This window comes from Momordica charantia (genome assembly GCF_013281855.1).
Source record: "Momordica charantia cultivar OHB3-1 chromosome 6 unlocalized genomic scaffold, Mcharantia_2.0 BLBB01000006.1, whole genome shotgun sequence".
NCBI classification, from domain to species: domain Eukaryota; kingdom Viridiplantae; phylum Streptophyta; class Magnoliopsida; order Cucurbitales; family Cucurbitaceae; genus Momordica; species Momordica charantia.
Window position 1 is genome coordinate 25474695 of NW_028275164.1, and position 13608 is coordinate 25488302.

At 31.2% G+C, this 13608-nt stretch overlaps 1 protein-coding gene across 1 annotated transcript; it reads left to right on the forward strand.

The window, feature by feature from the left end:
- Positions 1-9057: 9057 nt before the first annotated feature.
- Positions 9058-13388, forward strand: LOC111015267 (putative trehalase). Its single transcript, XM_022290227.2, has 11 exons — positions 9058-10185; positions 10646-10765; positions 10925-11040; positions 11133-11233; positions 11330-11439; positions 11524-11596; positions 11678-11842; positions 11935-12022; positions 12140-12239; positions 12336-12549; positions 12657-13388. Exons 1-11 carry the CDS (start codon positions 9569-9571, stop codon positions 12750-12752), a joined length of 1800 nt encoding a protein of 599 aa, XP_022145919.1. The 5' UTR covers positions 9058-9568; the 3' UTR covers positions 12753-13388.
- Positions 13389-13608: the final 220 nt, after the last annotated feature.

The following is a 13608-nucleotide window of genomic DNA, read 5'->3' on the forward strand; positions in this document are numbered from 1 at the left end:
TTTCAAGAATATCCTTTTTGAATAAACATCGGTTAATATTTCAAACGAAAAGTTGACATGACATAATATAGAACGATGTGGTAATAGCTTTCACATTTAGCTGGCACTATAACAAATTTAACATTTAATGACAAATAAAAATAATTCATCAACCACAACGGATTAATATCAAATTTGTTTTGTAGAAGTAAAAAAAAAAAATTGTTTTGTAGTGTCAGCCGGACAAGCTTCTTCTTTAGTTGTTTTAAATTTTATTACGTCAACTTTCTATTAAAAAGTTTTATTACATCAACTTTCTATTAAAAATATCATTGATGTTTGTTTAAAGGTATTTTAAAATCTTTATAAAATGTCAAGGATGGTATCAAAAAGTTTTCTTTTGAAGGGTAGAGGTATTTTTTAAATAATGGACAAAGTTTAAGGGTATTTTTTTTTAATTTAGTCATATATATAGTTTACTTTTTAAAAAAATAATATATATTACTTATTAGAGGTTAAATAAAAGGATGGGAAGGAAAGAAAGGAAGAAGCATTCATGGTGGGGACGGAAGAATTTCATATTACATCAATATCGAAATACATCCCACGCATGCTGGCTGACCTTCTCAATGTATTTTATGCTTAATATAGGATAAAAGTCATAAATTTCATGAATTTATTTTTAATAATTTTATATGATAATGAAAAAAAAGGATACAGAATGCTAGATTAGACGTGGAGGGAGGCTACGTTTTAAAAATTGAATATTAGCCGCGTACGCAAGTTGGACCTAATTATTAAATTAAAAAAATTGTTCAATTATACAAAATACTTCTGAATAATTTCAATAATACTTCTAAGCTGTTAAAGTATCAATTTTACTCTTAAACAATAAATTTGCTTCAAAATCACCTTCAATTTTGTTTCTAGGTGGTACATATGGTATAGTTTTCAAGATTTAATTATACTCCTAGACTTTAAGGTAGGTTTTGATTAGGTCATTTTTCTTTCAAATATATCATTTCAACCTTTAATTTTTTAAATTATTTCAAAGTAACTTCATTAGCTTCCTCGTTTAAATGAAGATGAAAAATAATGTAGCAACTAGTTGAAAAATAAAGGTATGCGTTGGGCGTGAGATATTCAAAATTATCTTGATCAGAGGGAAGACTTAACCAATGACTCGGAAAGAACAAAAAAAAAACACCTAATGAATACAATTTTCATCTTCAAAGGTAAGAAATCTATCGAGAAAAAATGGTCTTTAGATTAGATTGTGATTTCTTTATTTCTCTCTTCCTCTCCTTCATTCATCCCCCTAACATTAATTTTTGTTAATTTATCGTGAAATAGAGACCTCAAATTTTGTATGTCCTTCATGGTTTATTAATCCCTCCAAAGTTTTTGCTTCTCCCATCTTTTGATTGCAAGAAGAGAAAATAATATTTTACACTCAATCCCCAAATTCGATCTCCTACCCCAAATTAATATAATGTCAATTCGAATGTGACTAAGACTATTTGATTTTCTTCTGCAACTTACCATGATATTATATTTACATATTCATGTTAAAGAAGTAAAGCTAATGAAATGAATGTTTTGAAACAATTTCAATGGTTAAGGGTTTAAATGAATTTTATTAAAATGATAAGAGCATAATTGAATCGATTCATAAAGTTTAGGAGGATAAATAAAATCTATAATTTTTACTACGTAGCCATTTTACAAGTCATCACCGCATTTTCCATTAGTAGAAAACGAAAAATCTACACAATGGTAGTTCGAAACAAGTGTAAAGTTTTAGGGAAAAATAAAACTTTAAAAAATTTTAGACATATTATTGAAACCTAAATCTAAAGTTCATTTAGGCCAAAAATAAAAATAATAAATAATAAAAAGTTGTGGACCCACCAAGACGGTGCCGGGTTCGTTACAGAACAGATTACGTGGCGGTGCGTCATTGGATGTGGTGGTGGGTGGGTCCTGATATGACGTCATGAGACAGTTGGAATCGGGGGCAGGCAGAAGCCACCAAACTCTTGCGTTACAAATGTAGGGAACACGATTTGATTTCTCGTGACCCTAGACCAAGATCGCTTCTTGGTACTCTAATTGTCTTCAATGAATTCTATCATTTTGGAATTCAAAATATTTATGGTTTTTTTATTATTAAAATTAAATACCATTTAAAATTAAATATAGTTATTCTCTTCAAACTTAAGCAATGAAGTTGTTTTTTTTGCGCTGTAATAGACTCGGAAAAGTTAGAGTCTGTTTGGTATGCTTTTCAAATTTTATTCATTTTTCTCGAATTCAGTTAACCAAATGAATTCAGTAAATATGTAGATAGAAAATATATTTTAAGTGTTTTTAGATTTTGAAATTGAAATTTTAAAATCTAGAATTATATAGAAAAGATAAAATTTTTTGATAAATATAATATTTGATCTCATAAATTAATTTCTAAGAAATTATATAATATTGTAAAATAATAATTCTATAAAATTTATAAATTATATAGTACGTTATTAAATATCTTGAACAATTTTTTTAAAATTAAAATTTTATTTTCATATATGCTATCAAACATAATAATTGTCTCATTTAACAAAAGAAAAAAGAATAGAATTGTCTGTAAACTGTAATAAAACGTTGGGTCATTCTCTCTTCTATGGCATGCATATGCAATGCTAAATTGAGAGAAAATTTACAAAGCAGGGTAGTTCCTCTCTGGTAAAATACTATTTTTGTCTCTGTATTTTTAGCATTGTTTTATTTTGATCTCTATATTAAATATTCATTTTGGTCTCTCAATATTTTAAACCATCATCTTGGCCCTATTTTGAGTGATTTATATCCTTATTTGGGTAATTTCTTTTTTTTTTTTAAACGTCACTTTCATTGTTTCATTTAACTACATTAGTTGGAGAAGAAAAAAATTTCAATTCATTATATCTATAAAATAAAAAAGTTATTTAAGCTTTAAATCTCGTAGTTCACGAGATCTCAAGTCAACCCTTGATTCATTAATTTTCCCACAACTTCATTATGATAATAGATGAGGTAAAAAAAAAAATGTTATAAATTGCTTAATTTCTTTTATTTTAATGCACATATATATAACGGTGAAAGCTCAACAGATGAAATTCTTTTTTTTGCAAAGGACAACAGATGAAATTCTTAATTGAACTAACTGGTAATATTCTTTTCTTTTATATTAATTATTAAATAAATGATTGAGCAAGAGATTCCCATAAATTATTTTCAAATGCAAAACCTGACAACAACAGAGGGACATTTATAATTTTATACATAGAAGAAAATGGGCAAAAAGTTGAAGATTTTAAAACACAAATTTAAGAACCGACCAAAATAGAATTGTTTTTGTTTTAATTCATCCTAAAATTATTATATTTATTTTTAAAATCGTCATCCCATGTGTAGTACCTAATCAAGCGTGACACGTGGCATAAACTCATTGGGTGGTTCAGGAGACATCTGTTTCTGTTCTGTTCATGTATCTAACTTCAATTGTGGACTTTTCTTTTATTTTAATGTATTTTTTAGTTTTTAAGTAAAAAATAATAAAATAATTCTATAATTAGAATTGGACAAGACAATTGCCCGGATAAACACTCATTAGATCTTGGTATGTTCTAAATCATTATTAATTAGTGAATAGGAAACTAATAAATAATTTATACATTATTACTTTATTTTATTTTGTTAATTTATAATAAAATGGGATTAAATATTTGTCGACATTTACATATACGTCCGTGAGTTCGACATTGACATAAAAATTGATTAAAATTTCTATTATATTGTAAAAATATCGACAAAATATAAAAATTGATAATTGAATTACTTATAGTTAAGTTTGTTGACTTAATTTTGTTGTGTAAAAATATAATCCTATTGAAATTATATTTTGTGCACAGGTTGGAAACTATTAAGATATTAATTAAAACTGGTAATATATTTAGAACAATGGAAATGGGTGATAGATTTAGAGTCAGTAATGGAAACTTTATGTCCGTTGTTCAGTGGGTTGGTATTTTGTTACATATATATTACTACATTCCATTCTTTATTTTTTGGTGCGTAGGGGTGTAATTTGCTCATTTTCAGTATTTTAAACTCTTCAATTATTCATTTTGTTCTTTCATGATTATGTGAGTCGGCCAATAATTATATAAAAACAAAATATTATTTTCATATTTTCTTGTAGATGGAGAAAGAGGATATTGTTGGTTTTTTAGTGTGTAACCAACAATATTATTTTTTTATTCAACTTTAGAACACGATGTCACAATATTTAATGACGCATATTTAGTGACGTACATACAATGACAGACAATGATAGTCATTAAAGGTGGTTCGTCACTAAAACGAAACAATGACACTTGTAAATGTGTCGGTTGTTGTCCGTCATGGTTACCTTTCATGACGGGCACTGCTCGACATTAAAACCGTCCGTCATTGAAAAAGAAACAAGAACACTTGTATAGATGAGGATCACATGACCATCATCGTTTCATTTTAATGACAGGCAGCCGATCTGTTATAGCATCACTTTAAAATATGATCCTTTTATTTTAAAGCAATCAAAACTTTTTAAAATATTGTTCATTTATTACCAAACATTATGTATTTTTATTTTTTAAAAAATATTTGTAGTCACCTAAAACCACTCAGGAAACTATACTATACACATTTAATTAGTAATTCTTTTTAAGGGGGCTGGTAAAAGAAAAATGATTTTGTTTAAAAAAATATATACTTTTTTTAAAAGTCATCCCAGACGGATTAAAGCCCAACTTTAAAAACACTTGCGTCTTATTTATCATCACTAGAAATATGAACAAAAAAAAAAAAAAAAATCATTCATTTATTTTTGTCCAACGAATATCTTCTACTAATTTATAAATAGAGAAAATCTTCCTTTAAATCATCAAGCTGGCTCAAGATTCTTTCTATGGGTTTATGAAAGCTTATTCATGCGAACATTCTAAGATGAAAAATGTCAAAAAAAAAAAAAAAAAAAAACTTTTTCAATCTGGGTATTGCTCAACGATTAAAGACATTTATTACCATTTTTCAAGTCGATGGTTAATCTCTCCAACTTCAAAATTATTTAAAAAAAGAACAAAAAGCACAAGATGGAGTAGATAAACATATGCTTGGTGGGTAGGTTGATTAATCCCCAGTAGCTCCACATCCTTGGTCATATATTCTCAGCTTTTATTACTTTTTGTCAACCATAGATTATTTCAATCCTTTTTCCTAACTTTTGTTGTTGCAACCACCTCCTGAATGGTATTGCACAAAAATGTAGACTTTATTATGACCATTTTTTCCCTCCCAAATTATAAATTAAAAGATAAAACTTTTACATGTAAATTTTAGAAAGGTATTTAAAATTGTTACATTAAATTTATTTTTGTAACATTTATGGTGCATTTTATAAATGAGAATGATAAAATAATAAACTACCACTCACCCCAAAAGCTTATGATGAGTTCGATAAATTTAATTCATATATTAGATATCTAACAAAGTACTTATAATTAGAAACGAGAAATGGAAAACGCAAAATATAGTCGTGCCAAATTAGAGTTACTAACAAGAATACTATTTCATTGGGTTGCCCTTGCTCTTGCCGTGATTTATCATACTTTGTTCGATGTTTTATTATATTTTTAATCATGATTTAGACAAAATCTAATTATAAATATTATGAGTTATTTATTTATTTTTTTCTTTCTTAATAAATGTTGGTGAAAGTCTAATGCTTAAAGTTGAATGAGATTCTTTTTTTTAAGTTATTTTGGAGTTCATAAGCAATTTTTCTTAATTATATCCATAAATTATATGGACAATATGTCAACACTTCACTTTTGAGGTGTCCATTTATTTAGTAAATAATCATCCTTTTCAAACAAAGAGATTGAATTTAATATGTCAAAGACTTAATTATTGACTGTTGAGGTGTCCTTTTTTTTTGGGGTAAAGAAACATCCTTTCAAATAAGAGATGAAAATGAAAATTAAACAATATTTTTTTCTCCATTTTAATTTTAATGGAGATTCAGCATTTTCAACTCAAGAAAGGTAATTAAATGGTAACTTTATATGTTGCTGACATTATAGTGACAACTTGTAAAGGTGAATATATTTTGTGAGGTTTTATATGAATAGCAAATATGTATATTTAATGCAACAAAAGAAAAATTAAAATTTTGTAAAAATAGCACAATCTAAATCAAAATCGAATTTAAATGTAATATAAAACGCACTAAATCCAATCGGTAGATAAAAGGCATCTACACAATCCAGAAATACAATATATATATATTAAAAAATGAAAATTGGGACATTTTTAAAAATAGATATCACATCGATATTATTTCATAAAATCTCTCAAGAAATCTCAAATTGAAACTTTTAAAACTATAAAAATCAAATTAATTACAAGAAACAAATTTGGTAATTTAACATTTTCTTAACTGTAATATTGTAGGTTTAATGTTTTGACAGTTTGATCAAAATTTTTCGAAATGAAAATGTCAATTTTAAGCTACCCATGATCTAGAATGTGAAAAAAAAAAAGAAAAAAAAATTTGGAAATAGTTGGAGAGGGATTTCCAAATTCCAATACTAGAACTTTGGGCTACTTGTTTATTTATATTTTATTTAACAATATGGATAATGCTTCGTCAAACAAAAAGGTTTAAACTTATCCATTTTTGTATGCCTCTTCTCTCTTAGTCTTACCTACCCCACCTTTTAGTTTTAAACAACCACAATCTTTGACCCAAAAATATGATTTGTGATATATTTGTCATTCATCCAAACAAATTTTTCTCTTTTTTTTTTTAACCGACTATATTTTCGAAGATAATCAAATTGAATAATAAATCTATTAATTGATATTTACGTGGGTAATTATATTGAGATGAAACAATGCATTGGTTGAATAACTCATCTTGTAAATGTTTAAAATCTAAGTCATGCATCATTTCAAAAAAATAAAAAATAAAAAATCCAAACATATTTATACCAATATAATTTCCAATCATAAAAAACCTAATTTAAAAAATATAATGCAAAACAAAATCTAATTCAAATCTAATTATAATTCAAATAAAAATATTATCTAACATCCCTTCTCAAATTCAAGAATACTAATTGTGAGTTGGGTAAATAAGCCAAAACTAATGTTTAAATCAAAATGAAACCAAACCCAATACCAAAGCTAAAACTAAACCATAAATGAAACCCAAAACTAATATCATGATAAGGGCAAAATATGCAACATGCCAACAAACAATCATACCAATGTCAATGTCAACCCAACGTCAATGCTAACCAACAAACGCCAATGACAAAGGCAAACCAACAACCAATGTCAATACCAATACCACGACCTGTTAAGAATTAGTGTAAACATTGTGTTAGTTTATTGGTTAGAATTTCCACTTTTTAAGAGTTAATTAAGTAGTTGAAGAGTGGATGGAAGTTGAAAGAGTTTATAGGCTTAATAGAAGAGTGGAGGTATGTTGGGAGAATTTATAGGTCAGTGGCTTAGTAGAGTTATGGTGTTGATTTGAGAGAAATTTAAGACTAGTGGTATATTTAGTGGATTAGTGGTCGGTTTTCTTATTTCTTTATAAATTCTTGTAACAATTCTCATTCCAATGAATTCGTATATTTTCTTTTGCTTCCATTTTGTTGTTTATCTTTCGTGTTTCGTTACACGACGACCATCATCGAATTCAAACTTCAAGTCAATTGAGCTTCAAACCAAGTCCATCCATGCCCAACACACAATCCAACTACAAATTAGAAACCACGCAAACCAATATTTACAAACGAACTTAAACCAATACCACCATGCAAAACACCAATGCAAACTATCAACACAGTAAACAAATACCACAAAATCAAATTCACCTTGAAATTCAAATCAAATCAACTAATCAAATCCAATCATCCTCCAAGAATACTTCTTCTTCATCCCCTTCAGAGATTGCTCTGATACCATACATATTGGATAACTTATAGGTTGTTCTGATACCATAGATAACTTATAGGGAAGGATAAAAATGAAGGAGAATAACAAATAAGATTTCATTAAATTAAATTACTCTAAATACAAATCTAAAAACATATTTATACTAGTATAATTCCTAAAATAGGAAATCTAATTCAAATAATACCATTAATCTAATTCAAATACTATTATCTAACGATGTTTACCAACATACATGAGAAGGTCATCCCTGGACCCTAATCTAAAACATAAGAGTTTAAATCAAATCTTTTTAAATGATAAAAGAACTAAAATTTTAAAAAATATTTATCCAAACAACAAAATCATATATTTAACAAAATAAATTAATAAGCAACTTCTTCAAACTTTTGATACAAAAAAAGTTGGAATACAAACCAAAGTTGGATTTAAAGTCTGCAATCAATGAAAATAAAATAACTTAAAAGAGGCCGTTTGTCTTTTCGGATATCTGAAATCTCATATACCCGAAATTTTAGATGTCCGAAATTTCAAATAACCACCTTTGTTTTGTAGGGAAATTTATAAAGATATCTGGGAATATTTTTGATAACCATATTTGTTTTGCAGAATTTATTCATGAAATATTGTAAATTTATGTAATGTTTCAAAAATGGCATTTGCGGTTATCATATAATTTATATGTTAAATTTAATATTATTTGAATTCATATAAAAATTTTACTTTTATTAATTTAATATTATATTTTTATGTCAATTTTAGTTTATGTTTGGTGACTATTGGAAGAGTAGAATAAACAAAGATTGCACCCTATATTTGAATTAAAAACAAATTAAGATATTATACCATTGTCTAATGTTTATTTTATATCTAAATGTAGCATGTAAATAAAATTATATTTAGACATTTATCAATGAATTAGTGCAAAATATATGAGAAATAAATATTATTGATGAAAAATATTATAGAACAAAAACGATGAGGGACAAAATCGTCAAAAGAATATGTCCTTAATACGGAAATATTAGAAACTCATGTTACAGAGGGCATCTAAAATTGTTCAGATCACTCTCGTATAGGTATCTAGGATGCCCGAAATATCTAAGAATGACTGAAAATACAACATTACTATCAAACAAATACGGATATGTACGTGAACATGGCATCAAAATCTCGACCCGCATGAGTAACTTTCGACCAAACTTTGCTATAACAACAAGAACAAGAACACACATAAATTTGTAGAGAGAGAGAGAGAGAGAAGTTTCCGGGAAAGTGCAGGATTCGCCAATTGGATAAAACCCATTGGACAAAATTCAAAGTTTTCAAGAAACCGAAAATCAAAACCCAACAACTTGATCGCATCAATTTTGTTTAATCCTTTTTCTTCCCTATGCAGCTGTGCCCAATTCCTGATTCTCAGCACTCGCCTCCGATTTCTGTCAAATCCTAGTCACCACCTTCTTCCTTCACCGCAAATCCCTCTCTCTCTCCTCTGCAACTTTTTCTCTCTCCTACTCCTCACTCCGTCATCACCTCCATTTCCATAATAAATATGCCCATCGCCTCCCATTGTTCTCATTCTTCTTCCATTTCCCTCTTCCTACTCTTCCTTCCTCTCCCATTGCTCCTTCTCCCCGCCATGACCCTGCCGGAAGTTCTCTTGCCGCGCGCCGCCGACCGAGGCCCCGTCGTTCCCGTCACCGACCTCGTCAGGTTCCTCGAGCGCCTTCAGCTCGTTGCCTTCAACTCCTCCGGGAAGCTGGATTTCGATCTGAAATACTATGTCGATTTGTCGCTCAAGTACGATCTCAATTCTACCGAGCTCGCATTCGATGCCCTCGAGAGAGCCCCCAATGGCTCCGTCCCGGTTGAGCAACTGAAGACGTTCATTAGGGAGTATTTCGGAGGCGCCGGAAACGATTTGGTGTATTCGGAGCCGGCGGATTTTGTCCCCCAGCCTACGGGCTTTTTGCCCAAGGTCGAGAACGCGGAGGTCAGAGCTTGGGCTTTCGATATCCATAATTTCTGGAAGAATCTCAGCCGTAGAACCTCCGATGATCTCCTCAAGCGGCCGGATTCCCACACTCTGCTGCCGCTGCCGAAACCCTGCGTCGTTCCGGGATCAAGATTCCGGGAAATTTACTATTGGGATTCGTACTGGATTATCAGGTATGGCGGCTAGGCTACGGTTCGGTCTCCAGTTCTTTCATTATTTTAATGATTTACTTGACCATGTTCATTTCCAAGAAAGCTTTTGCTGGTTGATTTTGGCCTTTTTTTGACTTTTTTCCTTCGCATAGTTCTTATCTGCGGAGCCTTCTCTTGGTTTCTCCCCTTTGTCATTTTCTGAAGAAAAATGCCCAGGCTGTCCAACTTGTTTCAATGAAATTTTCCACCGTAAAACCTAGCAAATGCACTCAGATTAGATATTTTCCATAAAGAAACGGCAAATATATAAATATAATCTATCAAATCCAAAAGTAGAGTACAACTTTCAAATGTTAACTTATAGCTATAATTACTTTTTTTTTTAATGTAAGACAAACTAGGGGGCATTGGGCCCCCTCATTTGTTTTTTGGCTCAGCCCTGCTTGATAATAATGGTTTTGTTTTTCCACATTCTGTGCAGAGGTTTATTAGCAAGTAAAATGTATGATACTGCAAAGGGAATTGTTATCAATCTCATTTCAATGATAGAAGATTTTGGCCATGTTTTGAATGGTGCCAGAGCTTATTACACTAACAGAAGGTAAATTATCTTTTGAACTGTTTTACAGTAGCTGATCATTGATTCAAAAACTTTTCATTCAGAATCCCCCCCATGAATAATGTGTTTACTGAGGGTGAAAGATTTGTTCAAATCTTAGTTTTGGAAACTGATTTTAGAACTGTGGATTACATTTTGCAGTCAGCCTCCCCTCTTGAGTTCCATGGTTTATGACATATACCTTAGGACAGAGGATTTAGAGTTTGTGAGGACTGCACTCCCAGCTTTGATCGAAGAGCACAAGTTTTGGAATTCAGGTACGGCGAGACGCCGAAGCGATCGACTATATGATTTAATCAATTTCCTTAGTTTTAATAAGTTCGTAACTTATTCCCCCGGTTGGTTTTAGGATTCCATTCGGTTGCTGTCCGGAATGCTCCTGGTGGAAATCATTCTTTGTGTAGGTATTATGCCATGTGGAACGAACCAAGGCCGGAATCTTCACTGTTGGTGCGTTTTCCTCTTGGATCCTAGTTACCTGCCATATAATCATCTGATATAATAGTATGTAAACGTGTGTTTGACTCTATAATTTACCATCGGCAGGACGAGAAACTTGCTTCGAAGTTAGTAAATAACCATGAAAAGCAGCATCTGTACCGAGAACTCGCAACAGCAGCTGAATCTGGTTGGGATTTCAGTTCAAGATGGATGAGGTATAACATATTGTGATCTGGAATATCTGCAGAGCTAAGAGTTTATTCAGTTTGAGTTAACTCTTTTGAGCTTGCTTCTTGAAGGGATTCGACTGACTTATCGACATTGGCTACATCTTCAATCCTGCCTGTTGATCTCAATGCATTTGTACTCAAGGTATGGCTCGAACCAGTCTTTCTGAATATCAGACTCTCCTTTTTATCATCATTTGCACAACTGATGTATGCATTGGTTCAGATGGAACTTGACATTTCCAATTTGGCAAGAGCTATTGGAGATTACTGCACTGCAGATCACTTCTTGGAAGCTTCTATAGTCAGAAAGAGGACAATCAACGCTATTTTTTGGAATTCAGAGAAGGGACAATGGCTGGATTACTGGCTTGAAAATGGCTCTTACAAGGTAAATACATACAGAAATTTGAAAAGTTTCTCAGCCTTTGAAACGTTTCTTTTAGCAATTAAGCTGATTGAGACTTTTGGTGATGCCTTCAGGGAGCCCACACATGGGATGCTCGGAACCAGAATCAGGAAATATATGCTTCAAACTTCATTCCGTTGTGGATCGAATCGTTCTACTCCGGTTCGTAGCAAATCCCTCTTGATCATATACATTTTTCAGCTAAATTTCTTTGGAAGTTAAAAAACGATTGGAAAGACGTAAGAACTGAGATTTATTTCATTTTGCCTGTACATTCAGATAACAGACAGCTGAAGAAAGTCTTGAAAAGTTTACGGAACTCTGGCTTGCTTTGCAATGCTGGGATTGCAACATCATTGATCAATTCAGGAGAACAATGGTTAGTAGTACTGAATCTCAGGAACTGGTTTTTTTCTGTCTGAATGTCTTTGTTTGGAATCCAAACTCAAACCTTTCAAATCTGTAAAACAAAAAGGGACTTTCCGAACGGCTGGGCGCCAATTCAGCACATGATTGTCGAGGGACTAGCAAGATCCGGATTGAAAGAAGCAAGGGCATTGGCGGAAGATATCGCCATGAAATGGCTCCGAACCAACTATGTAGCTTACAAGAATACAGGGTATATGCATGAGAAATACGATGTCGAAAAGTGTGGAGACTTTGGTGGAGGAGGTGAATATATCCCTCAGGTACATGAACCAACTTGCTTTTTCCTCTTCCCCTCATTTGAACTATTAAGAAATGAAAGTTTCTAATTCTTTAATCTAATTGCTTGCTGATCTTGTTCTGAATCTAGACTGGTTTTGGATGGTCAAATGGAGTTGTTTTGGCATTCCTCGAAGAGTTTGGATGGCCTGCAGATCAAAACATAGACTGCTACTTACCTTCTTAACCATTGCAAGATGACACTATTCTTTTGTGGGAATTACAGCAAATCAGTCATAGGTTCTCACTCTCATATATCTTGAAAAGGGGATAGCTACAGAATCTGCAAATCATATTCTTGGTGTTTTAAAAATAGTTTTAAACATCCCTTATGGTTCGCACTGTAACTATTAATGGAGTTAATACCTGTGACTTATTTTGCTCATGTCACATGTACTAATTCCGTTAAAATGCAACGGTCTTCGTTCCTTAACGGTGCGAATTATAGGAGTGTTTGAAACTATTTTTAAAAGATGGATATTGTTTCTATGATTCTGTGACTGTCTGTCCCTGAGAGAAGAGCCCTTTGAGTAGGGGGGAGCTGGAGGAAGCTGATAAAGTTTAGATCCATATTGTAAAATTGATCTGGATCAAAATTAAGTGTAAATCTGTTTCCTAAACGTTTCCCACTGCCTCTGGGCTCTGCTTGTAAATCAAAGTATTGGAATGAGAGAGAGAGAAAAGTGGTCAGAAACAGAAACAGAGGCATAAGATGGTTTGCTAATCAAGGTGGAGATGGGAATGAGTTTAGGTACATTGTATGGGTTGGCCCACTTTTCTTGAATGTATCAAAAGGGAATGAAATAACATCTATTTTTGGTAACTTCTTTTTTACTTTGTCTTTTTTAAGCTTATAATTTGTAGTGCACCGTGTCATTGCAATTCCGAACTCACTATTTTTTTTTTATCGAAAATGGATATATTAATCAGTTGAACTATATTTTAAATATATATTTCTTTTAACTTCTTATGCTTCAACTTTAAGGAAAAATAGAAATATATATAATCATATTCGAATATTTTAAATATTGGCATAGATGATC